The 21789-nt window shown below is 43.9% G+C and overlaps 1 protein-coding gene and 1 long non-coding RNA gene across 3 annotated transcripts in view; one reads left to right on the forward strand and one right to left on the reverse strand.

Moving 5' to 3' along the window:
• USHBP1 (USH1 protein network component harmonin binding protein 1) overlaps positions 1–21789 on the forward strand; it is a 120577-nt gene that overhangs the window by 69028 nt on the left and 29760 nt on the right. For both annotated transcript variants that reach the window (XM_077475535.1, XM_077475534.1), the window contains one exon: positions 8051–8183. In XM_077475535.1, coding sequence (XP_077331661.1) covers positions 8051–8183 — 133 coding nt within the window. The remainder of the gene's footprint in view (positions 1–8050; positions 8184–21789) is intronic.
• Positions 14681–21275, reverse strand: LOC143974305 (uncharacterized). The gene is made up of 2 exons (XR_013272195.1): positions 20673–21275; positions 14681–16751 (listed from the first exon to the last, which is right to left on the reverse strand). It is a non-coding gene; the product is annotated as an uncharacterized LOC143974305 (long non-coding RNA).

Here is a 21789-nt window from a genome sequence, read left to right on the forward strand (position 1 = left end):
TTGAGTTCTCAAAAACTAAAAATATATCAATTGCACTACTTACTGTGACCACTCTACATCCAATGTGATATAAAAATGAGTGATAAATAATAATGAATCTATATATGTGCTGAAAAATTAAAGCCCAAAAATATCCCAAAGGAGAAACAGGAAATCCGAAGTTTGAGGGAAGAACCTTCACCAGAGCTTGTAGGAAGAAGGATGATGGAAGATGAGATGGGGATAAATCAAAATGATCAATGCCCTTACCAGATGCGGTGGACCCCCTTTAGTGGCAAGGTCTAAAATGCAGGCAGATATAACCCTCTGCACGGGTGGATTAGATATCCAGCTGCTCACTTGTCTGCTCACTAGGCTCGTCTGTCTCCAGGAATCAGCGGTGCAGAAAACAGCATTCCACTCAGAACAGCCACTAGTTCGCCAAGGAAACCATGAGAAGGAGGTAAAAATAACTACAATAATGTGATATTGTAAGTAAAAAACATTTATTGTTAAAAAAAAAGGCAGGCGCGGAGACCAGCATCACTCGCTAAATTTAAAAATATTTGCCGACAAGCGATAAAAACAAACACCCGTGTTCCAAAAAACACACAGGGGCGTGATGGCGTCAGTACATAGCACCGCCCTACATGTTTCGTCAGAGCTGACATCTTCAATGGGGCACGGGAGACGTACTGAAACCATCACCTTTATATGACTGAACCGTAACCAAGCCTTGTTGTGGCCACTGAGTCGTCACACAAAACCTTGCGAGAGAGCACCAGACCTCGATCTGACGCATATCACGTCTATACGGCTTGACAATAGAGCACACAGAAGAAAAACTGTATGCAATAATGTGAATGCACTACAACCACTAGTAGAATAAAGGCACCTAAATATAAACATAAAGCATACCTTAATAGAAATAACCATACGTCTATATAAAAAAATATAAAATATAATAAAAGTCAATCCTCATGTAAATTAATCCAGAATAGGGGACTGAAAGTAACTAATAACAAATAACAAAAAACACATCAGTATCAAAAGGTAAATATGACAGGCTACATATCAAGACAGGTGCTCTCTCAAACCTCCATCGATAAGACATATAAACCTTTTTCACATATATATATATAAGCAACATTTCCACATAGATGTCAAAAAAAATTCTAAAATTTACGCATTTATTTCAATATCCACATTTAACCCAAAGGGTCTGAGACATCTGATTTTATAAATCCATCCCATTTCGAGCTTTGAAATAGCTCGACGTTTGGGGCCCCCTCTCCAGGGCAATTTTAATCGGTCAATGCCAACAAAACTAGTCCCCTCTGGGTCCTGTTTATGGCACTCCAGATAGTGCCTTGATACGGGGTGCCCCTTAAAACCTCTCCTGATGTTCCCAATATGTTCACCCAATCTAACCTGTAATGGTCAAACAGTCCGCCCCACGTATTAAAGCCCGCACGGGCAAGTGAGAAGTCCCTATGAGTGGAACAGGTGATTAGCGATTTTATCGGGAACTCACGTGAGGTACTATTAGATTTGAAATGTGTGATTTTCCTATCTCTAATCGCATTAACAGTACAAACTGCACATTTCTTACATCTGTAGAAACCCACCATATTTTGGAAAAACATTACTTTCTTATCGGGGGGATCACAGACGTTAGTGGCCACAAAGACCTCAGTGACGGAACCCCTCTGAAAACTATCTGAGGTTTCTCAGGGAGTACAGACCCAAGTATCCAATAATTTTTTACAATATGCCAATGTTTAAGTAGTAATTTTTTAATAGAAAAATTATGGGAATACCCTGTGATAAAGGGGCACGCAAAATTGCTATTGTTTTTATCCTCATCCCGAACCACTTTTTCAGACAACAAAGAGTTACGATCCAATCGTTCTACCTGATCCGATTTTTGTTTCAAGAAGGAACTCTCGTAACCCTTCTCTATAAACCTATCTGTAAGTACTTTAGATTGAATCTTAAAATCATCCAACTTAGAACAGTTGTGTCTGATTCTAATGTATTGACTCTTAGGGACTGAGTCAAGCCAAGACTTGTGATGACAGCTGTCCCGTGGTATAAATCAGTTACGATCTGTGGTCTTTAAATAGGTAGAAGTTAGTATAGAGTCCCCCTCACCCCAAATCTTAAGATCCAGAAAAAATGTTTGGCTGGCCTCATATTTAAACTCAATGCCCCTATCATTGTTATTTAAACCCTCTATAAAGGCATGTAAGGACTCATAAGTGCCATTCCATAGGAGGAGGGTGTCATCTATATATCTTGCCCACAAGACCAATTCAGGTCGTTGTTGGGCATAGATGACGTCCTCCTCCCATTTCCCCATAAAGAGGTTGGGAAAACTGGGGGCAAACTTTGCCCCCATGGCTACACCTCTTGTCTGGAAGGAAAAACTGATTACTATGCCAAAAGAAATTATGAGTAGTGGCATATTCAAGAAGCTACATAATGAAGCGCTTTTGTTTATTCAGCAAAGAGAAATCCTTATCCAAAAAATATTTCACTGATGAAATACCCCAATGATGGGGAATAATAGTGTATAGGGAGGTGACATCGGCCGTCACCAACCAGTGTCCCTCCCTATACATACAATCCCTTAGAAGTTGCATAATGTGTCTACTGTCCTTAATATAAGCTGGTAATAATTTGACTAAGGGTTGAAGGAACCCATCGATATATTTCCCTGCCCTTGAAGTAATGAAATCAATTCCACTGATAATTGGACGGCCTAGCGGACAGACCGGATCCTTGTGGATCTTTGGCAAGTAATATAGCATAGGGATCCTTGAAGAGACTGGGATCAAAAACAGCTTCTCCTTTTTATTAATTATACCAGACTCAAAGACAGAATCCACAATTCTTTCCAATTCTTTGCTATGCCTGAATCGTGGATCGGATTTGAGTAAAGTATATGTATCACGTTCACCAACAATTTTATTTAACTCCTGAAGGTAATCAGCCTTGTCAAGAATTGACGACCCCCCCCCCCCCCCCCCATCTGCTGGTCTAATTAAGAGGTCCTTTTGGTTACAAAGTTGGTCAAGTCCCAATTGTAGGTTTTTAGCCATTCTCACTTTTTTGATTTTCAAATTGTCTAGATCTCTGAGAAGAACATCTCTGAAAACCTTAATCAAAGCAGACATGCCCCCTGGGGGATTGAATAGGGAAGCATTAGCAAGGCCCGAATATCTAATTCCAGCGGGGCTCACACCACCACTGCTAATAGGTTTCAAAAAACAGTTACATTTCCGGCATGCCAGAAATGTAACTGTCACATTGGTTGTGCTCTCAACCAAACTGTTAAACCATCCAATGGCTGGTGTCATAACTGATCACATGTGCAACAACATGGCAGTTGAAGATTAAACAGAGGTCAAGATGACAGCTTCCTTGGCTGAAAATGATAGGAGGGTTTACTTCCACTTGAACATTTTGTTTTCTAGTATATTTATGAATGTCCATATATGTCTGGAATTTAAGGGATTTTGGAGGTGCGAATTTAAGCCCCTTATCCAAAATTGATGTCTCAGCGTTTGTAGGGGTAACTTTACTCAGATTAAAAATTCTTTGTCCCCTCATTCTCTCTTCTGTTTGGCTTTTTGATCCCCGCCCCCCTCTGACTCTTCTCTTTGTTTTATAGGTCTATGGAAGTTTTGTACTCCCTGGGGAAAACCCCAATTTTGGGGTTGGTGGTGCTCTTCCCATTGTGGATACTGGGGAGTACGCCACCCTCCCAATTCACTTCACTGAGGAGGGGGTTGATACCAAGGGTATCTGATCGTGTTATTCTCTGGGGGGTATGATAATCGGGGCGAAAATTGTCCCTATTTTCGTATACATTATCATATTGAAAATCCTCATCCCTTAAAGGCTGGAATCTATTCTGAGTTGGGACCGTATAATTGGAATATTGGTATTCTTCATACATTCTCCCAGGGGGGCCATACTGGTATTCATCAGCGTGAGTCCCTCGGGGGAAGGAATTCCGATACTGATTATCAGAGTGTTGGCCATACCCATTAGATTTATGGTTCTTAAATTTCTTATTATTATTGGGCGATTTAAAGGAAGGCATCGGGATACCCACCGAAGGGCTCTTCCTTTAAATCGCCCAATAATAATAATAATAACCAGCTGACGGTCTCCGCTCCTGTCTTTTTTTAAACAAATGTTTTTGACTTACAATATCACACTATTGGAGTTATTTTTACCTCCTACTCATGGTTTCCCTGGCGAACGAGTGGCTGTTCTGAGTGGAATCCTGTTTCCTGCACCACTGATTCCTGGAGACAGACGAGCCTAGTGAGCAGACAAGTGAGCAGCTGGATATCTAATCCACCCGTGTAGAGGGTTATATCTGCCTGCATTTTAGACCTTGCCACTAAAGGGGGTCCACCGCATCTGGTAAGGGCATTGATCATTTTGATTTATCCCCATCTCGTCTTCCATCTTCCTTCTTCCTACAAGCTCTGGTGAAGGTTCTTCCCTCAAACTTCGGATTTCCTGTTTTTACGGGGTTTTTTTGGCCTTTCATTTTTTCGTTTTTTGGCTTGGACTGTTGATGGACTTTGTATTAATCATATATATATTTTTTCACTTTGTATATATATATTTTGATTAATTTTATGCTAGTGTTTCTTGTATATGCACATATATAGATTCCTTATTATTTATCACTAATTTTTATGTCATATTGGATAAAGAGTGGTCACAGTAATTAGCGCAATTTATATATTTTTCGTTTTTGACACCATATGGATATTTTTTTGGTTGTTATTGCAGCTTTTTATTTAGAATTTGCTTTGGAGCACAGTTTATTCTTTTTTTATATACATTGAGTTCTCACTTCTCACTAACTATGTATATACCATACCTGGCTGATCTCCTGGGAGCAGACACCACTACTACAGTGATCTCTACTAGCTTCTGGGTCTCATGCCAAGTGACTGCCTTGCTGCATTGGGAGCACAGGAGGTCACCCATTCAGGATGGGTGCCAATCGGGGAATTCTATCAATTTTCTCTAAGTATGCACAGTAATCTCTTATTGGATGAGGTGGAGAGGTGGGACAGTGACATCCAATCAGAGAATGCTTTGCATTAATTGAAAAAATGCAAAGTGTTCTGTGAATGGCCCCATGCTGAGTGGATCACCCCCTGTGTGCAGTACGTAGAAGGGCAGCCTCTCGACACAGGATCCCAAAGCTAGTGGAGATCACTGGAGTAGTGGTGCCCAATACAGTGATTTTCAGCTTCCAGGGCACTGGCTAGGTATGACATATGCAAAGTCATACTACCTATGTAAAAATATCATCTTACATTGGAAGAAACCCCTGGCTCATTCTTTACGATCCTGGAAGGGCCTAGTGAATGCTGCACTCCCATTCTATAAGGCTGCATATTTGAATCAAGGTTATCCCCATACATTTTAGAAAGTCTGGGGTTGGTGGAATTCTGGAGATGAACGGTTAGTCCCATGTGGGTACTGGGTTGGATTGAGTGTGGTATGAATAGAGCTACTAGTTCCCAGATAGATGGGGGCCTACAAGCTTACTCTATGCCTCTCTTGCTTGTATATGAGCTGACGTCCAAGATACTGATGCTATTGTGCTTATACTGTAACAATCCTGATTGGGGAGCTGCCTATGTGAGATTAGTATTAGCACCTGTACTGTTATCCTGCACTTCTCTGCACAGTCTATTCTGCCATTATATCTGTTTTGCATGTTGAATGCTGGGGGATTTTTGTCAAGAACAAGTTGGTCCTGCAAGACCAGTGGTACTGTTTACTCCCTTCTGACTGTATTGTTTTTTTTTTCTTCTTTTTTTCATTATCGATTGTTTCTGGTACTATTGGTACCTTGCATTTATTTTGTACTGCATTGTTTTAGTGCAAAATTTATAAAAATAATAAAAACAAATGTATAAATATTCAAATCTGTATCTGCTAGGGAAAAAAAAAGAACCATTTTACAGTAGTTTCCCTTTGACCTTCCCTTACATTGATGGGCAAGTTTTTTTATGAAAAAAGACTAGTGTGAATGATGTATACTAACAAGTAAACATTTTCTATAAGAATACTCTTCTACAATAAAGAAAAAACACCGGAGTCCCACAGATGTACAGCGGCTGCTGTTATATACAACACATTAATAGTGAGTTGTTTGAGCAGAGCTGCTTGCATGTCTGCTAAGTGTGTGGTGCTGGGACTGGCAGCTGTTGCGGATTTACAATACGAATTAATCCCTTGTGGAAGTAAATTACAAAGTGTTATCGTGTTGGTACCTCCTCACAAAAAGTTTGGCGAAACTATACCCAGGCAGCTCGCCCCTTTGTTTTTGGGGAATGCAGACAGGAGGGTGATATGTTTCATATCTGGTGGTCCTGTCTGAAGGTCCAACGTTTCTGGATAAGAGTGTTCAATTTTGTCTATTCAGTGACAGGACTGAATATACCCAGAGGCTCCAAAACTGCGCTGTGCTAACCTGTTGGAGGAGCTCCCCAGACATCTTCGAACTCTCATATTTTATTTTTCTAGCAGCCAAAATAACCATAGCAGGAGCATAGAAATCTCCAGTGATCAATGTCAAGATGGTGAAACAAAATATCTTGGATTATGGTAAACGAAAAACTGACCAGTATCGGTAAAGATAAACAAGCTAAGTTTGAAAAAGTATGGAACCCCTGGATTGCGTACCTCCAAGTTGCTGGAACACCATGGGGATTGAGGTCTGGGCTGAGGGGACTAACCCTTACTAATGTCTTTCTTTCTTTCTTTTGTTCTTTCTTTCGTTCTTTCTTTCTTTCTTTCTTTCTTTCTTTCGTTCTTTCTTTCCTTCTTTTATTATGGTTTCTGTTATTGTGAGGGGGAGTGTTGAGATGGGCGGGGAGTCCTGTCATTGCTGGTACAAAAACTGAGCACTAATCTGCATGCTTACCCCTAAGTGTAATTCCCCTCCAGCACAAATCTTTGCCCCCCCCCCATCCCCCAACTCACTCAGCCCCCCCCTCCTAGCACAAATCCTCTACCCCTAAAATTTCCCCTGCTACTACGCCTCTTGTCCCACAACTCCAAATCCCCCTCCCAGCACAAATTCTCCCACAATCCCCCCTCCTAGCATAAATCAAATTCCCCCTTATAACACAAATACCCTCTTCCCCAATCTCCTTGTGGTTCCCCCCACCTTACATGATACAGTGTCCAGGGCAGGTGCTCCTCCTGCCCACCCCTTGTCCCGGCCCTGAGTGCCAGCAAATAGACCCATCCACCAATTGGAGAGTTTTGAGGGTCTCCTACAGCTGAAGAGAGTAACATTTTTAAAGCAATGAAACATGCATGACCTTTCAACATGTTGGCACATTACTATTGTGACTTTGGTTTATACAGGGTGATCAGCGGGTTTACATCCACTTTAACCTCTCTTTGCATATTTGCACTTATTATATTAGCGCCGCCTATTTGTATCTATGTATGTTATGAGCTGGTATCACAGTTATATAAGTGGCTGCTTGCTGTTCAGTTGCTTGTGACCTAGCGCATATTTTTACACACTTTTTATAAACATGTTATACTCACCTGCTCTGTGCAGTAGTATTGCACTGAGCGTCCTGAACCTCCTCTGCTGGGGTCTCCTGCCAGCACTCTCTGCTCCTCCTTTTTCTGTGCCTGCCCCATAACAAGTGGCTTGCCATCGGGCAGATATGCAGGCTCGCTCCTGAGTTGGGCTGTGTTTGTCTATAGACAATCATATGCCACCCTTTGCCCCACCTCCCGCTCTCTGCTCACAGGACTTGACTGACAGCAGCAGGAGCCAATGGCGCTGCTGCACAAACATTCTGTGAAAAGAGAAAGACAGGGCAGACTAACCACTTTAACTTTACAGTCTGAACAGGATGTTGAAAATCATATGTGTAAGAACACTTCTTTTGTTGCAGTCTTCAATATTTTTGCAAATAGTTGGTATGGTTTAGTTCCTTTGCCTGAGAACATATTGGATCATAGGAGACTTATTAATGTATTTCCCTTTTGCATAAAGGTTGGAACCTGCTACCAAAAGACTTGGAAATAAAAACTAAGCTGTTCATGATGGAGATAAGGAAGAGTTTCCGGAGAGAAGGTCCTAATCTAGAATTGGAAAAAAGAAGCACAGAGGACAAAGCGATATACAGGTAATAGACAGCTACTGTAAATTGTTCACTTAAAGTGACATTAAAGGTTTGTTTTTTAATTTTGTTTTTTAACCACTTGCCGACCGCCGCATGACGATGTACGTCGACAGAATGGCACGGGCAGGCATAAGGGCTTACATGTACGTCCTTGCCTGCCCGCCGGTCGGGGGCCCGATCGGGCCCCCGCCCGGTGCCTGCGGCGGTCGGTATTCGTTCGGGAGCGATCCCGGACGAGGGGACGGCCATTCATTCATGGCCACCCCCTCGCGATCGCTCCCGACGAATGAAAATGTCGGGAATGAAATGAAAATGAATGAAAATGACATCACTTCCTCTCCTGTAATGTAAACACAGGAGAGGAAGTGATGTATTCTCTCCTCCGTGTCGGTATTTTTCGTTCCGGCACCGAGGAGAGAGCATCGGTGAGTTGCACAAGCACTACACTACACAGTAGAACATGCCAGGCACACTCACACCCCCCCTTTACCCCCCGATCACCCCCCAATTACCCCTGCCCCCCCAGTCACAGTGACACCAATTGCTTTTTTTTTTTTTTTTTTTTGCATTGGTGTCATTTGTGACTGTAATAACTGTTAGGGCAGTTAGGGTTAGCCCCCTTTAGTTCTAATGTGCCCCCCTAACCCCCCCAATAAAGGTTTAACCCCGTGATCACCCCCCGTCGCCAGTGTCACTAAGGCTGGGTTCACATTGCAGCGGTTTATGAGAACGAATGTGATTCGCACCGCACTGCAGTGCAAATCACATCCGATCTCTGTGCGATTCGAGTTCAGCCATACAGATAGTATGGCTGAATTCGTGTCGCACCCGCCGCACCCGCCGCACCCGCCGCAAATTCGCACGGGACCCTTTTTTTGGCCCGCAGCAGAATCGGATCGCATGGGTGTTCACACCATGCGATCCGAGTTTGCAGATCGCACTGCGATATGCGAACTGATCTGGGGGTGTCATTAACATTTCACTGACACTCCCAGCAGTTCGCATAGGGCAGTGTGAACTGCCGCCGGGAGGCATGCGATGCGGGAACCCGCCGCGGATTCATGGCGTTCCCGCATCGCTCCAGTGTGAACCCAGCCTAATAAGCGATAGTTTTTCTGATCGCTGTATTAGTGTCACAGGTGACGCTAGTTAGGCAGGTAGGTATTTAGGTTCGCCGCAGCTTTTTATAGCGCCAGGGACCCCCATATACTACCGCATAAAGCCCCCTGATTGCCCCCTAGTTAACCCTTTCACCAGTGATCACCATATAACTGTTACAGGTGACGCTGGTTGGTTAGTTATTTTTTTATAGTTTCAGGGCACCCGCCATTTATTACCTAATAGAGGTTTAACCCCCTGATCACCCGGCGGGTGTCATTTGTGACTGTAATAACTGTTAGGGCAGTTAGGGTTAGCCCCCTTTAGTTCTAAGGCACCCCCCTAACCCCCCCAATAAAGGTTTAACCCCGTGATCACCCCCCGTCGCCAGTGTCACTAAGGCTGGGTTCACATTGCAGCGGTTTATGAGAACGGATGTGATTCGCACCGCACTGCAGTGCAAATCACATCCGATCTCTGTGCGATTCGAGTTCAGCCATACAGATAGTATGGCTGAATTCGTGTCGCACCCGCCGCACCCGCCGCAAACTCGCACGGGACCCTTTTTTTGGTCCGCAGCAGAATCTGATCGCATGGGTGTTCACACCATGCGATCCGAGTTTGCAGATCGCACTGCGATATGCGAACTGATCTGGGGGTGTCATTAACATTTCACTGACACTCCCAGGGCAGTGTGAACTGCCGCCGGGAGGCATGTGATGCGGGAACCCGCCGCGGATTCGTGGCGTTCCCGCATCGCTCCAGTGTGAACCCAGCCTAATAAGCGATCGTTTTTCTGATCACTGTATTAGTGTCACAGGTGACGCTAGTTAGGCAGGTAGGTATTTAGGTTCGCCGCAGCTTTTTATAGCGCCAGGGACCCCCATATACTACCGCATAAAGCCCCCTGATTGCCCCCTAGTTAACCCTTTCACCAGTGATCACCATATAACTGTTACAGGTGACGCTGGTTGGTTAGTTATTTTTTTTATAGTTTCAGGGCACCCGCCATTTATTACCTAGTCTCACTAGTGTACCCCTAAATTTAGGGGTGTCTACTTTCCAAAATGGGGTCATTTGGGGGGGGGGTTGTGCCATCTTGGCATTTTATGGCCTTCAAAACTGTAACGCCCTTAGAAAGCCTGAAGGCGGTGCTTGGTTTTCGGGGCCCCGTACGCGGCTAGGCTCCCGAAAAGTCCCACATATGTGGTATCCCTGTACTCAGGAGAAGCAGCAGAATTTATTTTGGGGTGTCATTTCACATATGCCCATGGCATGCATGAGCAATATATCATTTAGTGACAACTTTGTGAAAAAAAAAAAAAAAAGTTTGTAATTTTCCCGCAACTTGTGGCAAAATATAAAATATTCCATGGACTCAACATGCCTCTCAGCAAATAGCTTGGGGTGTCTACTTTCTAAAATGGGGTCATTTGTGGGGGTTTTGTGCCATCTTGGCATTTTATGGCCTTCAAAACTGTAATAGGTAGTGAGGAGTGAAGTCAAATATTTACGCCCTTAGAAAACCTGAAGGCGGTTCTTGGTTTTCGGGGCCCTGTACGTGGCTAGGCTCCCAAAAAGTCCCACATATGTGGTATCCCCGTACTCAGGAGAAGCAGCAGAATTTATTTTGGGGTGTCATTTCACATATGCCCATAGCATGTGTGAGCAATATATCATTTAGTGACAACTTTGTGAAAAAAAAATAAAAAAAAATTAAAGTTTGTAATTTTCCCGCAACTTGTGGCAAAATATAAAATATTCCATGGACTCAAAATGCCTCTCAGCAAATAGCTTGGGGTGTCTACTTTCTAAAATGGGGTCATTTGTGGGGGTTTTGTGCCATCTTGGCATTTTATGGCCTTCAAAACTGTAATAGGTAGTGAGAAGTGAAATCAAAAATTTACGCCCTTAGAAAGCCTGAAGGCGGTGCTTGGTTTTCGGGGCCCCGTACGCGGCTAGGCTCCCAAAAAGTCCCACATATGTGGTATCCTCGTACTCAGGAGAAGCAGCAGAATTTATTTTGGGGTGTCATTTCACATATGCCCATAGCATGTGTGAGCAATATATCATTTAGTGACAACTTTGTGTAAAAAAAATAAAAAAAATAATTTTTTGTCATTATTCAATCGCTTGAGGCAAAAAAATAAAATATTCAATGGGCTCAACATGCCACCTATCAATTTCCTTAGGGTGTCTACTTTCCAAAATGGGGTCATTTGGGGGGGTTTTGTACTGCCCTGCCATTTTAGCACCTCAAGAAATGAGATAGGCAGTCGTAAACTAAAAGCTGCGTAAATTCCAGAAAACGTACCTTAGTTTGTAGATGTGACAACTTTTGCGCAAACCAATAAATATACAATTATTGACTTTTTTTTTACCAAAGACATGTGGCTGAATACATTTTGGCCTAAATGTATGACTAAAATTGAGTTTATTGGATTTTTCTAATAACAAAAAGTAGAAAATATCATTTTTTTTCAAAATTTGCGGTCTTTTTACGTTTATATCGCAAAAAATAAAAATCGCAGAGGCAATCAAATACCATCAAAAGAAAGCTCTATTTGTGGGAAGAAAAGGACGCAAATTTTGTTTGGGTACAACATTGCATGACCGCGCAATTACCAGTTAAAGCAGCGCAGTGCCAAATTGTAAAAAGACCTCTGGTCATTTACCAGCAAAATGGTCCGGTCTGAAGGTGGTTAAACAAACATGTTATACTAACCTGCTCTGTATAATGGTTTTGCATTCATATTATTTTTTATAGTTTTTATAGTTAAATGCAAACATGTTATCTAGATTGCAAGAGGTGTTGTCATGTCATTTTTGCATGGATTTAGTAAATAACGGAATTATTAAATATTAGTAGTCCTTAAATGAAATAGCTACTTGCAACCACAGAGGTGGGCAAAGTCAAATTATGGCATGGATTACGTGAGGGCATAGCACCGCATGAATAGCAATGTACTAAAGAGTAAGCAGCAAAAATTGTTACACCGACATGCCTTATCCCAGTTTGCAGAAAGTGTGGTTCAGTTGGGAATTTCACCTGATTGGGGAATAAGACACACGACTTGATGTGCATGGATTGCTTTAGTTATCTGAGTCATACAGTACATATCAGTGATCTTGATAACTAAATTCTTAGATTTGCTAACAGTATGAACATTTGGTCTTTCTAGAGGTCTTAGGCCGCGTACACACGGGCGGACTGTTCGCCCAACTAAGTTCGTCAAACAATCAGACAAACAGTCCATTCAAAATTAGCATGAACGGACTTGACCACACACGATGAACGAACAGTCCGCTGAAAACGTGCGTGATGACGTGTACAGCACGTACGACGGGACTAGAAAAACGACGTCCTATACACTGCAATGCAACCTTCGGCCGTGTCAACCCTTTCTGAGCATGCGCGATACTTAGTCCGTCCAACTTGCCTACACACGAGCGGACTGTCCGCTGAAACCAAGTTTGGACGGACAAAACCAAGTTTGAACGGACTGTCTTACGGAAATTCCGTAAGACTTTGTTCGTCAGACTGTCCGCTGAAACAGTCTGCTGAAGCCCACACACGAGCGGACTGTCCGCTGAAACACTGTTCAGCGGACTGAGTTGGGCGAACAGTCCGCCAGTGTGTACGCGGCCTTAGGTAGCTCATAGATGATTCAGATTTGTGTGTTGAACGAAAAAAAAGACTTCCGCACCATCAGAATACACTGAATAGAGCTGCTGGCTGTTGCTGGCGGCTCTGATCGAGTGGAAATTTTCAAACAGGGTGGTTGTACAGAAGTCGATTGGTAGTTTGACTTCTGTATAAATACTCTGCCCATACATAGATTGAAATTCTGGCAGTCCTTGCTGAACTTGCTGAATTTTCGATCCACATATGGCCAGACTTACTGTTCATTTACAAAGCCTGGACAAGTGGAATAAAAAGGTTTTTATGCTATGTTGTAGCAAATTAAGTAATAATGCCTGTCGGTGGCGGCCCATGCACTGTGGGCGCACGGTCGCCGCTCCCCCAAACAATGCGCCTGGCCCCTTTCAGGACGCTGGACGCATGGATTCCTATGGTGGGGGCGGGAGGGGGTGGTACTTTTTGAAGCACCTGATTAGAGCCAGAGGCTCTAATAGGCTTCAAAATAGGGTGGGCTCGGGGCACAAAGAGTGTGCCCTGATCCCACCCAAATGTGTGATGATAGTAAATACATTTTTGCTATTTTCACACTAACCTTCCTCCCTGCCAAACAGGAGGCAGGGCTTCAGAGCTGTTTCCTGATTGGCCAAAGTGGCAGGCCACCCTATTGGATTCCTGGCGCTTAGGAAGAGGAGCGGACTCAGCAGAGGAGACACGAGCTGGAGTGGAGGTCGCAGCCGCTCTGGTGCACTCACTGCACTGAGAGGAGCTGCTGCCTGGCGGTATGTGCCAGGGGCGTCTGTCAGAGCTGCGCGCAGGGGGGTTGGGGAGCTGCCAGACCCATGAGCCCCGTGAGTGGGAGGGGGGTGGTACTTTTTGAAGCACCTGATTAGAGCCAGAGGCTCTAATAGGCTTCAAAATAGGGTGGGTTCGGGGCACAAAGAGTGTCCCGCTCAAATGTGTGAAGATAGTGAATTAATTTTTGCTATTTTCACTAACCTTCCTGCCCGCCAATCAGAAGGCAGGGCGTCAGAGCTGTTTCCTGATTGGCCAAAGCTTTTTTAGGAAGAGGAGCGGACTCAGCGGAGGAGACACACACTGGAGTGGAGGTCGCCGTCACTCTGGTGCACTCACTGCACTAAGAGGAGCTGCTGCCTGGCAGTAAGTGCCAGGTGGGTCTGTCAGAGCTGCACGCGTGTGGCGGTTGGGGGTGCTGCCAGGGCCACAAGCCCTGCGGGTTGGTGGGCATAAGTGGCTTCATATACTGGGCACAAGTGATGCATATACTGGGCACAAGTGGCTTCATATGATGGGCACAAGTGGCTGCATATGATGGGCACAGGTGGCTGCATATACTGGGCACAAGTGGCTTCATATGATGAGCACAAGTGGCTGCATATACTGGGCACAAGTGGCTGCATATACTGGGCACAAGTGGCTGCATTTGATGGGCACACGTGGCTGCATATGATGGGCACAGTGGCTGCTTTTGATGGGCATAGTGGCTGCATTTGATGGGCACAGTGAGGCTGCAATTGATGGGCACAGTGAGGCTGCAATTGATGAAGGAGGGCTTTAGTATTTTTCAGTTTGTTTGTGCCCCCCAAAAAAATTTGAGCACTAGTCGCCACTGGTGCCTGTACAAAAGAAGGCTTTACTGTTGTTAGGTTGCTCGTCTTCTGTAAGTAACCCCTGGTAGCCTAGGCTAGGATGGAGGAGCGGAGGTCCCGATCACCGGTGGACAGACATCACACATACACGATTTGTACGTGAATAATGACTGTGCATATTGGAGCACACACAGTAGTTTTATTTAGTTTGAGCTAAAGCACAGCCCTGTGGTTTAGCCAATCAGGGACTGCCACATAAAATATGCAAGATAGTATATTTTACTACGTCATCATGGTTTTTTGTACAAGCAATATCTCTGCCTAGTAACAAAAAGCTAAATATATACATTTTTATACAGTTTAAAATGTTTCTTAGGTGTGGTGCAAGACAGGCCTGTGGTCTAACGCCATGGAGTTACTTCTGCTCTTAAAAAGGGAAGTAGCTTAACCGCATCCATCTGTTCTGAACAGATATCTAACTTTGTGATAATTCTAAATGCCTTGTACAAGAAAAAAAACACATATGACCTTAAGCAATAGGTTTCTATGTCAAGCTAACAGTAATTTTTCCATTACCCAAAATGGATGTCTTCTAACAAGATGGTTCCCTCATTACCTTATAATCCTCCCTTTGATCATTCTGTGATTTACATAATGATCATTCCATTTCTAATTTAATAGCACAGGCTTCATACTCCGAACCCTTGTGCTCTTGGTTTTTATACCATACCGTTGGATCCTTAACAATGGAAGTGAGTTTCAGATCCTTCGGAGCGGCCGTGTTTCCCTTTTTACATAAACATTTGATTATCTTATAACAGGCATATAAAAATAGAATGAAGAGAATCACAGTGACAATTGTCATGGCAGCATTTCGGAGCCAAGATATTAATCCCCCAAAACTAAAACTGCTCGAGAAGGGATCCCAGTTTTTTCCTATATTCCTTGCCTCTTTCTGTAGTTTATTTACCTCTTCCCTGTGTTGGGCAATAACATCATAGTAGTCTGGGACTTCGATGCTGGTATTATGAATCCAGGTACAGCACTCATAATCCTCAGTAGTCTCACAGAGGCCAGTAAGGGCTGCACTCATACTTTCTATAGCCAACTCATGTAGTTCTAGTTGCTTCCTAATTGCCCTAGTTTCTAGATTTAGTTTGGTTATGTCATCAGAATTTTCCTCCAGAATCTCATCAATTATGCCAGTGTAATTATTTAATCTTTTCATTAGGTCAATTCCCCACCCTGTCCAGGAAGGGAACCATGCCCAGGCCATATCTTTTTCTAAAAACAATTCTCGTTTATTACGGTGTCTAAGGGGATATCTGGGATAAACACTGGCTTCAAGAAGGTGACTCCCTTCCTTATCTCCCAGCACACCCATGATGGGAGCTAGTGCTGCGAGATAACACCATCCCTGGGGTTTTGTTAGAAGCTTTTCTTGTAACATTGGTAAGAACTATTGGGGGTGTGCCATTAAGGAGAAGGGTGAAATTTAAAGGTATGGCCATCAAAGGAATCCTAGCAGTACTAGGGTGAAGCTTACTACATATCCAGCATTTATCAAAACCTGATTTTTGGGCATAGCTGTATTTAAATTTTAATAACAACATTTTATCAGTAAACTCTTGGGAAGGTTCACTTCTTTTGTGTCTAACAGCGGGTGTGTTATTTGTCTTGGGGGAGGGAGTCCCACAAATCCCTTTTAATGGTCCCAAATCTTCTGGATGGTATATACAGTTAGCTATCAACCAGGTTGGTAGGAACACTACTAGGGTAATACAGCATAAGAGGCACAAGGCCTTCCCTGACACTGATGGAGAAAGCATCTTTGTTTTTTAAAGTTCTGATTATTTGTTATCTAAGAGTTCTGTTCTTCTTCTTCGTTTCTCATCCCGGCAGTTGTTGGCTCTGTTTTGTCCTTTTGAGGGGGTGTGGGATCTTCCAGGGAAATTTGTTCTATGCCTCTCTGAACTTCTTGTAGATCTTGTTCTTGGGAGTTGCTGCTCTCTGTCACTGCCAGGGGCTCTGGAGTCGAGGGAAGCTGGGGACACTTTTTAAGACGGCTGGCGTGGATCCAGGTGTTTCCTAGGTCTGTTAACACTGCGGTCCTGGATACCTTTTCCACCTTCCATGGTCCTGAGAAAGCCGGTCCGATACTCTTTCTTTGTGCTAATTGTTTGATCAGCACTTTATCCCCAGGGATGAAGGGATGCGTTGGTTCTGTGGGAAGAGGGAAAAAGGTGACAGAAACTTGTTCATTTATTTCGTGGAGCATACTTACCAGATTTTTCACGTACACTTCCTGTTGGGAATAAATGTTAATGTCAGAGTTAGGGTCTAATGGGGGTAATAGTCAGAAGTTGGATTTGTTTATTCAAATTATTTGTACAAAAAGATTTATTATACAGGTTGGTTAAAGGGGCAGCTCCTATGTGTCCTGGGCCATGGAGGTATGAGAGTATGAGAATGCAACTTGCTTCAGGTATTCCCAGTACCTTCCCCTCTTTTGTCCAAAGACCCTCGGGGTCTTTGGTCAATCCTGCAGCGACCCAGAAACGAACGTCCTGGTCTGTGGCCATTGTTTGTATTTGTGCTACAATTGTTTTGAAGTTAGATGAAGTGAAATGCTCTTTAAAGAAAACTGTTGTGGGGGCAGGGGGGTTAGGGGAGGAGGCGGCAGCCTGCTTTGCAGTCCTATCGGCTAGGGGTTACCCTTGGATATTTTGCTGTCGTCCGAGGAATGGGCTTTTACCTTGATAATAGCCACTTCCTTTGGGAGAAGGATGGCCTGGAGAAGAGCCATAATATGTGTTGAATTGGCAATTAGTCTATTGTCTGCGGTTTTGAAACCTCTATTAGCCCATATCACACCAAAGTCATGCACCAATCCGAAAGCATATCTACTGTCAGTGTAAATGTTCACCTTTTTATCAGTGAATAGAATGCAGGCTCTGGTGAGAGCTTCCAATTCTGCTACTTGGGCTGAAAAGGGAGGTAGCGGCTTGGCTTCTAGCACCTTGTCTGGTAATTGGACTATCGCATAACCTGTTAGGAAAGTGGAATCAGAGGGGCGGGAGCAACTACCGTCAACGAAAACATCTTCCGCATCTATAATAGGTGTATCCGTGAGATCAGGTCTAGGGGATGTGATGGATTCCACTTTTTCCACACAGTCATGAAGCTGGTCTGGGTCTTGTGGTAGACGCAGCATGGAGTGCAGGAGGCGGACAGCAGGGTTGCTAACGGGAACATATTTAAGAGATAGATTGTCAGTGTTCATAAGGGTAATCTTATAACCGCTGAGCCTTTGTGAGGTCATGTGTTGGGTGTTCATGTTCTGTATGAGGTGGGTGACAGAATGGGTGGTGAAAAGTGTCATTGGGTGGCCCAAGATCATTTTGTTAGCGTCCTGTACTGCCATAGCACAGGCTGCTAAATTCTGGAGACATGACGGCATGCCTTGAACCTGGACAGGGAGTTTCTTGGATAGGTAAGAAACCGGGCGGTATCCTGTTCCATGTTGTTGTGTGAGAACCGCGGCAAAAGATTTCCCTGAAACTACACAGTACAGCTGAAAAGCTTTACCATAGTCTACCAATCCCAGGGCGGGTGTACATGACAGACTGTTTAATAGAGCTTGAAAAGCTTGTAGTCTGTCTTCAGTCCAATCTATTAATTTAGGGGCTGTCGAGCCAGTAGCCTCTCTTAGGATACTATCATAATGAGAACAGTCAGGAATCCATTGGCGGCAATATACCATTGCACCCAAGAACAAGGAGTAGGGCGGCTTTGTCTTTTGGGGGACTGAGAGCTCGAAGGGCTGCGGCACGTTTGGGGGACACTAGCCTTGTCCCTTCCTTTAGAATGCACCCTAGGTATTCTACCTGTGGCTGGCACCATTGTATTTTCTTCCTTGAGGCTAGATGCCCGGCGTGAGCTAGGTGTTGTAACAGTGATGTTGAATCGACCGCACAATCTTCAGCAGTTCGACTGCACAGGAGCAGGTCATCCACATACTGTATTAGTACCGACCCACGCTCAGAAGTCCAAGACTTGACAGTCTCGTTGAGTACCATAGAGAAGGCGGCTGGACTGTCTACATACCCTTGCCAGGTTAGTTGGCCCTGGCCCAGGAGAAAGCAAACATAGGTTGGGCTTCCTCTGCAATGGGAATGCTAAAGAAAGCATTCGCTAAATCAATTACTGTGTAGCATAGAGAGTCTGCCGGTATGCATGAGAAAATAAAAGTGATGTCTGAGACTAGGGGTGGGAGGGGAATCACTTGTTTGTTTACTGCTCTGAGGTCTTGGACGAGTCTCCACTCGCCACTGGCCTTCTTTACAGGGTAAATGGGTGTGTTCCAGGGACTGATGATTGGTTTCAGGATACCTTTTGATATGTAATCATTAATTTGAGGGGAGATGCCTTTGACTTTCTCTGGGGGTAGGGGATACTGTTTTTGATATTGTATCCCTGCATCTGACCGCATTTGGGGTGCATTTGGGGTGCAATTAATAAAGCCCACACTACCTTTGTTTTCTGCCCAAATTGTGTGATGGTCAAGGGAGGAAGGTATCATTAGAAAGAAACTCCTGTGTGCATGCCTTTTTGGGAACCCTCTGTGTGTGTGTCGTTTAGGGGCGTGTAAGTCACATAATGGGGAACTAGCTGTGAGAGAACCCTTTTTGTCAAATTTTATAGTAATACTCAGTTTGGACAGCAAGTCCCTGCCCATAAGGGACACGGGACATGAGGACAAAACCGCAAAACTTTGGGTACATAGCTCCTGTCCCTCGGGAGTGGCTACAGACAACGGTGGGGTGATGGGGTGGGTGACGGATGTCCCATTTATACCAATAGAGTTTCCCTCAGTACATTATTTGTGGCTGTGTAGGATATTGGGGTAGTGGTTGACGAGGGTTCTGGTATGGCGGATAACGGGGATACTGTGGGCGGGTCTGGGGGTTAAATCCCCTGCCTCTGCCTCTTGCTCTAATCTGTCCAGTCCTATAAGGGCACTGGGATTTCCAATGTCCTTGCTGTCCACAATTGCCTATATTTTCCAAGGCATTTGTTCCATGCACAGAAACAATCCTTCATGTATTGTGGGTCAGCCCCTTTGCAGGGAGGATAAGAATGCTTATGTACCTGACAAATTTTGCTGACTTCTTGCCAGTCTTCCTCTGAACAAGGACCTTGGGGTCCTGGGTCATGGATTCCCAATTGGTGACACCTTTCCCGGACTTGTGTCCAAAATGGTTCTACCTGGGGGCCAGGGATCATATTACTGACAAATTCATAGGGTGATGGGGTGGCCATAGCTTGGGTTGCTGCAGAATTCCCCATCTAGTAGTCTGGGCAGTGTGTGTCTAGTGGCAGGACACAGGTGATAACACCCGGTTTGTCCAACAATCCGGTCTTTGGTCTGGGAGTAGGATCCCTGATCTTTTTTGGGGCAGATGGACTTATATAAAACTATGAAGATTTACCCTTAATATACGATGAAGGGTAAATCTTTCCTGGTGGCGGGATATACCCCTCTTACACCAAGTCTGCAAGAGAACCCCCCTGGTCTGGTGGTCAGTAAAATCCACTTGTCATCTATTCATAGGAAGAGTAGACCTAACGTGCAATGGGGGCAGGCGGATGCTATGTCACTACAAGAGGGCTCCTCATACTCTGCACTCATTTAAACAACAACAATTATTTTCCTTATACTCTATATTAAAACTTATACTCTATATACTTACACACGTACCTAGAGAGAAACAGACATATTCTTAATATACTTTAAGACATGAAATAACCGTATTGCAATACATTTATCAATTTATAGTGCACTTTTTTAAAAAAAATTTCAAATGGGCGTCCACTCCACCAATCCCTTTGTCACGGGCGTAATCTACTACTTCCCGTGTTAAAAATACTATTACCAATAGTTTTAAGTCAGACCAACCTAGTCGGACTCCCCTAAACCTATAAATTCCTTGCGAGCCCTTTTAACCTCCCGAGGGACCAACCTAGTCCGTCGCGAAGGCACAGTTATTTCTTTTAAATTAAACTAAGTTCATGGCGACCATCTGGACAGAGTAAGTATTCACACCATTCACCTTTTAGGCAAAAAGGAGTAAAGTGACTTACCTGCCGCAAGATGACCCCACTTTTCTGGTACCAAAACTGTTAGGTTGCTCGTCTTCTGTAAGTAACCCCTGGTAGCCTAGGCTAGGATGGAGGAGCGGAGGTCCCGATCACCGGTGGACAGACATCACACATACACGATTTGTACGTGAATAATGACTGTGCATATTGGAGCACACACAGTAGTTTTATTTAGTTTGAGCTAAAGCACAGCCCTGTGGTTTAGCCAATCAGGGACTGCCACATAAAATATGCAAGATAGTATATTTTACTACGTCATCATGGTTTTTTGTACAAGCAATATCTCTGCCTAGTAACAAAAAGCTAAATATATACATTTTTATACAGTTTAAAATGTTTCTTAGGTGTGGTGCAAGACAGGCCTGTGGTCTAACGCCATGGAGTTACTTCTGCTCTTAAAAAGGGAAGTAGCTTAACCGCATCCATCTGTTCTGAACAGATATCTAACTTTGTGATAATTCTAAATGCCTTGTACAAGAAAAAAAACACATATGACCTTAAGCAATAGGTTTCTATGTCAAGCTAACAGTAATTTTTCCATTACCCAAAATGGATGTCTTCTAACAAGATGGTTCCCTCATTACCTTATAACTGTTGCATCAGGACATATTTGAAACCCTGGAAGGAATAGGGCAAGATTCAGATAACAATACATCCAGCTACTGCATAAGCAGACTAAGTGCACAGTTTTGGCCAGGGTAAAAAAAACGTTTGAAAGGTGTATGTTTAGACAAGCTACTCAAGAAGGGGAACAACTGACAGTTATGTGACCAGGTTTTAAGGTCTAACAACATCTTGAATTCTAGAACATTAATAGAGGAATTGATCAGAGATCAAGCTACAGAGAACCTCTCAGCAAAAGACCACTTAGAGAACCTAATCTACAGTAACATTAGTTTGCAAAAGATTTTAAGGACTAAATTATTTGAGCTGGGCCAATCTTGCTCTGGACATGAATGGCAAAGCATGGACTCATTATATTGTACTCTTAGCCCTTGTACACACGGCCGGACATTCCGACAACAAAGTCCCACGGATTTTTTCCCACGGATTTTGTCCGAAACTGGTGTTGCATACACACGGTCGGACAAAGTTGTCG

The sequence above is a fragment of the Lithobates pipiens genome, unplaced genomic scaffold (genome assembly GCF_037356315.1).
Source record: "Lithobates pipiens isolate NorthernLeopardFrog02 unplaced genomic scaffold, aLitPip1_a1.2 Scaffold_13, whole genome shotgun sequence".
Classification (NCBI taxonomy): Eukaryota; Metazoa; Chordata; class Amphibia; order Anura; family Ranidae; genus Lithobates; species Lithobates pipiens.